We start from the raw sequence: 8,496 nt of genomic DNA, 5'->3' as shown, positions 1-8,496 counted from the left end.
CTCCCCCCCCCCCCCCCCCCGGCCTTGTTCGTTTTTGAAACTTCTGAGAACCCTCCAGGTTGCAGAAAGATTTTCCCAATCTGTACAAAAAACAAACTCTGTCCAATTCCGTTCATTCGGGCCAGACCACAGGGACACAACAGAGGAATTCAGGGGGCAGATACTGTCAATTGGGAAGAAGGCCTGCGCCCTGGACACGGCGGAGGGCCACCCCTTCCACGTGTGTGGATGTCGGATGTGGCTCTCCGCAACTTTGGGGAATTACCATTTTAGTGGTGGTGACTGAAAGGTGGCCAGTCTTCAGCCTGGCCTGGGGCTGACAGCCCGCTGTGAAGTCAGGTGATGGGCAAAGGGGCAGGGGTTATGGCCTCACCAGTGGGGAGGGGGATTCCACCCTGCCAGTGCCGTCTGGGGCATGAGAGGACTGACTGATGGGTGCAGTGATTGGGCTGCAGGGGAGAAAGGGAAGGCAGAAGAGAGAGCTTGCATTCCGACCCCTTCCCCGGGCCAGGTCTCCACTCTAAAAAGGAATCTGCTTCACCCCTGGGTGAGTTCTCCTGGCTGTCCTGCTCTGCTCTGCGCATGTGCAGAGAGGCAGGAAGAAGAGGAGGAGATTGGATTCATACCCCTTGCCCTTCACTACCCAAGGGACTCTCGGAGCGGCTTACAAACTCCTGTCCCTTCCCCTCCCCACAACAGACACCCTGTGAGCAGTATTCCCTCTAAGCTGAGTTAGTGCGAGATAGCTCACAGTTTTTTAGCCTCCGGCTCACACATTTCTGTCTTAGCTCAGGAAGGAGAGCTCCAGAGCAAACTAATTTACGCAGTAGCTAAATCGCTCACTCACAACTTTAATGCCAGTAGCTCACCAAGTAGAATTTTTGCTCAGAAGACTCCACAGCTTAGAGGGAACATTGCCTGTGAGGTAGGTGGGGCTGAGAGAAACAGCTCTTTTTTCAAGAACAGCTCTTGTCAGAATTAGGGCTTGCCCAAGGTCATCCAGCCAGGTGCAAGTGGAGGAGGAGTGGGGAATCCAACCCGATTCTCCCAGATTAGAGTCCGCCTCCACTTAACCACTACACCAAACAGGAGATGTGGCACCCTTGTTTGCTTCAGTGCAAACCAGCAGCAGGTTTCTTCCTTAAAGCCATGAGCCCCCCCCCCCCCAATCCAGCGGGTTGTGCTCCTCCGTCACCCTCCTGCTGGGGTTGTTACCCACTTGGCGAGCTGACCTCAGCAAGTCTCCCTTCAGACCCTCTTTTTTTACTTCTTTGATTAAGTGATACTCCCATCTTTCTCCCTTAATGGGCACCCAAAGTGACTTGCATCGTTCTCCTCTGCTTTACCCTCACGACCACCCTGTGCGGTAGGCTGGGCTGAGAGAGTGTGCCTGGCCCAGGGTCACCCAGCGAGCTTCCAGGGCATTTGAACCTGGGTCTTCCGGATACCGGTTGGACACCCTGAACTGCTACACCACACGGGCTCTTCTGTTGTGGGGCTGTCATACTTTCCCCAGGGCTGGGCGGTGCTGCAGTCCTCCTGCTCAGCCAGGTTCTGGGCAGGGCCGGGGAGGCTCCACGGCTGACCTGCTCACCTGCTTTGGCCGGTGGGGGAGCATTGGCCTCTGGAGACGGCCTCCGGTGCTCGGCTGTGCTGGTCTCCTATTGCCTGGGCCAGCCCTTGGCCGCATGACCTGCACTGACCCCTTCCCCTTCCCTCCCCGGCATCTGGGAACCGGAGGGCATTCTTGGCCACCTTGCCCGGCTGTGGTAAAGGATTTTCTTGGTGGCTCTTCACGTTGGGACCTTTTGGGCCCAGCTCGCTGCAGGCCGCGGAACAGGTGGGCTGGCCAAGGAGCCGTGGGGAGGCCCCCCCGTTCCTCCCCGTCATCCTCTGTGGGTTCTGCGGGAGCACAGGGCATCCCTGCCCTTCCTGGCACGAGTGAGTCAGCAAAAGGGATTTTTCTAGAGCTCCGAGAGCAGCCCGCGGAGAGAAGCTGAGCTGGATTTGGCAGGGCCGGGATGTGAGTCGGTTTCAAGACGCTCTGCATTCCAGAGGGACGTGCTGCCCGTTGGCCATGTATGGAAAGGGATTTTCCCCAACCCATTGGATCGGTCTGTTCATTATCTATGTCCGTGTTTGCCTAGGGTGGAGCTGCATCGCCGAGACCCCCACTGGATCGGAAGGGCTTCACCTCGGTGGCGCTGTGCGGAGCTTAGGGCTATTTGTGCTGGAAGGTGCTGGCAGCCGCCTCCTGCGAGAGGGCTCAGCTGAGCGGAGTGCAGATACTCCAAGCGGAACGGCAAAATCTGTGAAATCCCCTCCCCCCCACAGCAGTTTTCTCACATGAGAAAACTCCTGGGGGGAGGCCAGGAGCCCTCCCTTCCCCCGCAGTGCCATTCCAAACCCCTTTTGGGCTCTCCTCCGCCTAAAGAATCAGCTCTCCACAGCCTCCCCGTGGCTGCAGGGAACCCAGGAAAACAAGTGAAGAAATGTGACCATGCAGTCGAACCCTAGGAGCTGGGCGACTCGCATTCAAACCTCCCCACTGCCAGGAAGCTCACGGGAGCCTTGGGCCACTGACTTGCGTGTGTGGGGGGTTGAGGCAGGAAAATGGGAGCTGTGTACGCAGGCTCATAGGTGATGGAGTTCTTCCTTGTCAGTAGTGTTCCCTCTCAGCTGAATTAGTGTGAGTGAGCTCATAGTTCTTTAGCCTCCGGCTCACACATTTTTGTCTTTGCTCGGGAAGGACGGGGCTCCAGAGCAAACTAGTTTATGCAGCAGCCAAATCGCTCGCTCACCACTTTAATGCCAGGAGCTCACCAAGTAGAATCTTTGCTCACAAGACTCCACAGCTTAGAGGGAGCATAGCTTGTCAATGTTCTTAACTTTAACGATATCCAGAGATGCGGATCGGCCCATCTGTGGCTGTTTCTTTCCAAAGAATGCACCTCCTTTTCTTTACTACAAAATCCCCCCCCCCATTTTAAACTTTTATTTTTTCTGAAGATAACATGCACTAAGCTAGAAGCCTGCAGTGCAGATCTGTCCTGGAGGGGGTAGGTAGGTCGATACCCCCACTCGCCGTAGCGAGACCCCCATGATGGGCTGTCCCGGGGGTCCAGTGGGCCGTCCCCCCAGCAGCAGGGAATGCAGGAATGTACTGGGCGGGGCACAGTGGAGGCCGCGGAGCTGGTTGGCCAGGAGAGGACGAGGAGGCGGGGTCCCAGCTGAAAGGAGGTGGGGAAATACCTCCAAGGGGCTGACTGGCCCAAGCAAGAGGGGGTGGAGGATATAAAGGGGGGGGGCGAGGGCCTATTTAAGTGCTCTCAGCACCATGGCAGGAAGGAGGCAGTTGGGGGGGGGGGCTGCTGCTGGCGCGGGGGGGGGCAGAAGGGAGAAGCAGAGGGCACCCCAACAGGTGGAGGAGGACCGGGTGAGCCGCTCCTCCACATCAGAGGCCCAAGGGACCTGGAGACCCAGGTTCCCCCTCCAGCTGAGGTCCAGGAGGGGCCGTTGGGCTTGGCTGCTCCCTTCTCTTCTCGGCCTCTAGGGTTGCCTGGTCCGGGTGGGGTTCCCCCCCTGCTTTGGGGGCTCCAGTCTGTCCACAGCCAGCTGGCGGGGGGGGGGATCCCCGCCCCCAAGCGTGACCCCCTACCCAGCCACCCCCTCTCCCTCCCTCTCCTCCTGCCAGATTTAAAGGGCTTCAGCAGATCCTGGGGTCTGGGTTCAGGTTTGGGGGGATTTCTACATCAAGCGCTTCGTCTGCTTGGATTCAGTCTCAACCAGTGTTCCCTCTAAGCTGAGGGAGTGTGAGCCAGCTCACAGTTTTTTAGCCTCCTCCGGCTCACACATTCTTGTCTTAGCTCAGGGAAGGGGGGCTCCAGAGCAAACTGATTTATGCAGCAGCCAAATCGCTTGCTCACCACTTCAATGCCAGAAGCTCACAAAGCAGAAGTTTTGCACATGAGACTCCACAGCTGAGAGGGAGCCTTGGTCTCCACTCCCAAGCTAGTTGAGTCTTCTCCTCTCCCTGCCCCATGCAGGTAATATGTTGTGCTTGCTGATTCCAAATGAGTTGCTGTGGTGCCCTGTGGCGGCTCCCGGGGACGCCTTAAGGGCTGACAGCATCTCCCCCATTAGTAGCGTCGGTGACCCAGAACTCCCTGCAGCCCAGGCAAGCTGAAGCCGCAATAAATGTCCCTTGGCCTTCACGGGGCTCTTGAATCCGCGGCAGAAAGCCCGGTGTCCTTAAAGTGGCCCTTTTCGAATGGGGGCTTCATTCCTTTACAGTACAGAAAGTGGATTACGAGGTTCAGGACAATGCTGGGAAAGCCGGTGTTACATAGTCTAATCCCCGCGGCGGACTACAATCCCCTTCTGTTATAAAGGTGCCCCCCCCTGGACTGTTCCATGTGCCGCTGCTGCTCTAATCCCCTGATAAAAATGCCCCCCCCCCGAACATTTCTGTCTTGCACATTCTGTGGAATGAACAAAGTATGTGTGTGTGTGTGTGGGGGGGGGCTTCTTGACCTCAGGCAGGCCGTTCCACAAGGTGGGGAGTCACCGCAGAGAATGCATGTGGGCGGGCCCCTCCCTCTCAAAAGACGCTTCCGGGTTTTGAAGGCCTGTGTGGTCGTTGTTTTCTGGCTGGGGAGGTGAAGCTGGTTCTGCCCGGGGCGGAGGGAAGGCCCAGGAGGCCTCTCAAGAGCCAGTTTGGTGTGGTGGTTAAGTGCGCAGACTCTAATCTGGGAGATCTGGGTTTGATTCCCAACTCCTCCACTTGCACCTGCTGGATGACCTTGGGCAAGGCGTAGTTCTGTCAGAGCTGTCCTTGAAAAAAGAGCAGTTTCTGTCAGAGCTCTCTCAGCCCTGCCGACCTCACAGGGGAAGGGGAAGGGAGAGGAGATTGTAAGCTGCTCTGAGATTCCCAAGTGAAGGCGGGGGCATAAATCCAATCTCTTCTCTTCTTGCCTGCTTCTGGTGCCCTGAAGCCCTGCTCCTCCTTGGACGGGAGTCCAGCTCGCCTGCTGTTGACGGGGTGCAGAATTGTGAGCCTGCATCGCTGCATCCCCCTCTGTGATTGTGCTGACTCTGCTGAAGAACATGAGATTGTGTGTGTTTGTGTGTAGAGAACCCCTTGAGAGGAAGTTCTCTGTACGATTATAAAAGGGGAGGCAGATCTCAGGCAGGGTACAGGGCGCAGGTCTGGGCAGTGGATTTGAGATGTGTCGCACAGGCAGTTGGCAGTGTTTGCTAGGGACAGGCTGGGTGGTGACCAGTGCTTCCTCTAAGCTGCGGAGTCCTGTGAGCAAAACTACTTTGTGGGCTCCTGGCATTAAAGTTCTGAGCAAGCGATCTGGCTGCTGCATCAATTACTTTGCTCTGGAGCCACCTATCCTGAGCTGAGACAAAAATCTGGGAGCTGGAGGCTAAAGAACTGTGAGCTAGCTCACACTCACTCAGCTTAGAGGGAACACTGGTGGTGAAGCGGCTAGTGCTGGGCTGGGGAAAGACTTGGGTTCAAATCCCTGCACTGCCATGAAGGTCTCTAGGTGACCTGAGACCTGGTGCCCTCTCTGAGCCCCACTTACCCCACAAGGGGTGCTTTGGGGATAAAATGGGGGAGGGGCATGCAGAAGCGTGTGTGCTGGAGGAAGGGTGGTCCCCCCTAAAGCGGGCCCCACAGACCAGGGGTTGTGCTGGTCCCAGATGGGCAAAGAGTTGCTGGGGGCAATCAAAACGGCGGTTCTAAAACCTCCCGGCGCTCTCTGCTCACCAGACAAACTGTGACGATGGGCTTTGAGAACTAATCACACACCAGAGATGCTTTGCGGTGTCTGCTCGTCCGCTAGTGCTGTCTGCGCATGCGCCGGGTGTTTCTTGCCGCCTCGGAGGTACGGCTTCAGCAGGCTTTACTAGTGGGTCAGGCTGAGAGGCTGAAGGCAGGCCTGATCCGGTGCAAGTCAGAACCACGTCGGGTGGATCTGAGGCCTGAGCTGACCGGCCAGTGTTGTCTCTTCTCCCCCCCCCCCACCTGCAGATGGCACCGGCTCCACTCCAAGCCCGGGAAGAAGGAGAAGGAGCGCGGGGAGATCCAGGTCAGCATCCACTTCACCCGCCACAGCCTGACGGCCAGCATGTTTGACCTGTCCGTCAAGGACAAGCCCCGGTCGCCCTTCGGCAAGCTGAGGGACAAGATGAAGGGCCGGCGGCAGTACGACCTGGAATCGGCCTCGGCCATCGTGCCCTCGAGCAGCGGGGCCCTCGAGGAAGACCTGGGCCTGGGCGGCAAGAAGGCCAAAGGCGGCGGCGGCGGCTTCTTCTTCAAGAACAAGCTGCGCAAGTCCTCTCTGACCCAGTCCAGCACCTCCCTCGGCTCCGACAGCACCGTCTCCTCGGCCAGCAGCGTGGCGGGCGTGGCTGCCTCGGAGTCCCCGGCGGCCCCCTCCCCCAGCCGGCATGGCAGCCTCCCTCCCGACCGCTCCGGTAAGAAGAGGCCGGCGGCGGCACAGCCTTGGCTTTACGTGGCTCACATCAGAACATCAGAGAAGCCCATGCTGGATCAGGCCAATGGCCCATCCAGTCCAACATCAGAGAAGCCCACGTTGGATCAGGCCAGTGGCCCATCCGGTCCAACACTCTGGGTCACACAGTGGCCAAAAATACCAGGTGCCTTCGGGAGGTCCAGCAGTGGGGACAGGACACCAGGAGCCCCTCCCACTGTTGACCCCCCCAAGCACCAAGATGACAGAGCATCCCTTGCCCCAGACACAAGAACATAAGAGAAGCCCATGTTGGATCAGGCCAGTGGCCCATCCAGTCCCACACTCTGTGTCACACAGTGGCCAAAAACACCAGGTGCCATCAGGAGGTCCAGCAGTGGGGCCAGGACACTAGGAGCCCTCCCACTGTTCTCCCCCCCCCAGGCACAAAGAAGACAGAGCATCACTTGCCCCAGACATAAGAACATAAGAGAGAAGCCAATGTTGGATCAGGCCAATGACCCATCTAGTCCAACACTCTGTGTGTCACACAGTGGCCAGAAATACCAGGTGCCATCGGGAGGTTCAGCATCAGGACCAGAACTCCAGAAGCCCTCCCACTGTTGCCCCCCCCCCAGCACCAAGAAGACAGGGCATCCCTTGCCCCCAGACCCAGAGTTCCTCTCTATGGCTTGGTTAGGGTTAGGGTTGGCCTGTGCAGAGTCTCTGGGGGCCTTCACGCCTCAGGCCCTGGCCACTGAAAGTAGGGGGAGTTGTGAGCGCCAGGGGAGGGAGGCGCTGTCGCCAGGCTGCACGGGGCCTGGGGGTGTGTGCTTGGCGCTGGGTGACCTTTGGGTTCTCTGCTGGAGATGTCCAGTTGTGGCGTTTACAGTGGCCCACAGAGGGGTTGCCCGTTCCTGGTGGCATTCCGGATGCCTGCTTCTGCCGTGGATGAGGGACTGCCCCCTCCAGCCTGGCCCCTGGGGGACCTGCCCCACACGGGGTTCCGTGCTCCCCTCTCCCGGCGGTGCTGCAAACCCCGTGAATCCCTTGGGCAGCCCCTCCGTTGGTGGCGCCCCGTTTCCTGGCCTCCGGGTGTGCACCTTGGTGGGGTGAGCAGGGAGGAGGCTGGCTGGGGAGGGGGGCCCCACGACCGGTGCCCCTCCAGGAAGGCAGGGCTGACGGGGGGGGGGGGGGGGGGCGGGGGGTCTCACTGGCTCTTCCCTCCTTCCCCCCCAGTGAGAGACTTCCTGCCTTCCCCGAAGCTGACCCACAAGAGGGCCTTCAGCGACGAGGTCTCCCAGATCAACCCCTTGCCGGAGTCCAGATCGGTCCAGAGCCTGAAGCCCCAGAGCGAGCCCATCTCCCGGTCCTCCCTCTGCATCAACGGGAGCCATGTTTACTGCGAGGAGCCTTCTCCCCGCCCCGCCGCTCCTTTGAGCCGGCCCAAGAAGCCGCCGGCGGAGAGCTTCGGCACTGGGCCCCCGGCCCCCGACTCAGAGCTGCCCCCGTGGTCCGGCAGCAGCTTCCAGAGGCCCCCCCAAAAAGACCCTCCCCGCTTCATCCCCTCCCCGCCCATCCTGGCCGCCCAGGAAGAAGACAAGCTCTCCGTCAAGACGCTGGCCCTCCACAAGCAGCGGAGCAGGGCCAAGATGGAGGAGGGGGCGCCGGCGGAGGCCAAGCCCGTCCAGGTAGCCCTGCCCATGGTGTTCTCGGCCGGCGCCGGGAGGGGCCGGCCCCCAGAGGAAGCCCGGAAGGAGGAGGAGAAGGGAGCCAAGGCCGGCTTCTTCCGTCGGGGTGGCACCAAAGAGGATGCTGGGAAGAGCCGTGTGGCGGAGGGCGCGGGGCACGGGGGGCCGGAGGGAGAGAAGAGCAGCAGCTGGTTCAGCATGAAGGACGCCCGGGACCCCTCCCAGAGGCCCAGGTGAGTGGAGAGGAGGGGGCACCATGTCTCCTCCCTGGGGCAGCGGGGCAGCAGCCCTCTCCTGCTGTGGGTGGGGGTGGGGGGGTT

At 59.7% G+C, this 8,496-nt stretch overlaps 1 protein-coding gene across 1 annotated transcript in view; it reads left to right on the top strand.

Annotated features, from left to right (window-relative positions):
- Positions 1-8,496, top strand: part of LOC107123513 (nascent polypeptide-associated complex subunit alpha, muscle-specific form-like) — a 61,060-nt gene that overhangs the window by 18,565 nt on the left and 33,999 nt on the right. The window contains exons 3-6 of the mRNA XM_015426762.1: positions 4,047-4,177; positions 5,856-5,959; positions 6,044-6,489; positions 7,725-8,409. Of these exons, the coding sequence (XP_015282248.1) occupies positions 4,047-4,177; positions 5,856-5,959; positions 6,044-6,489; positions 7,725-8,409 (1,366 nt within the window). The remainder of the gene's footprint in view (positions 1-4,046; positions 4,178-5,855; positions 5,960-6,043; positions 6,490-7,724; positions 8,410-8,496) is intronic.

The sequence above is a fragment of the Gekko japonicus genome, unplaced genomic scaffold (genome assembly GCF_001447785.1).
Source record: "Gekko japonicus isolate JY-2015 unplaced genomic scaffold, Gekko_japonicus_V1.1 scaffold4506, whole genome shotgun sequence".
Taxonomy (NCBI): Eukaryota; Metazoa; Chordata; class Lepidosauria; order Squamata; family Gekkonidae; genus Gekko; species Gekko japonicus.
Note: the sequence above shows the minus strand (reverse complement) of the source record. Positions and strands in the feature narration are given on the sequence as shown.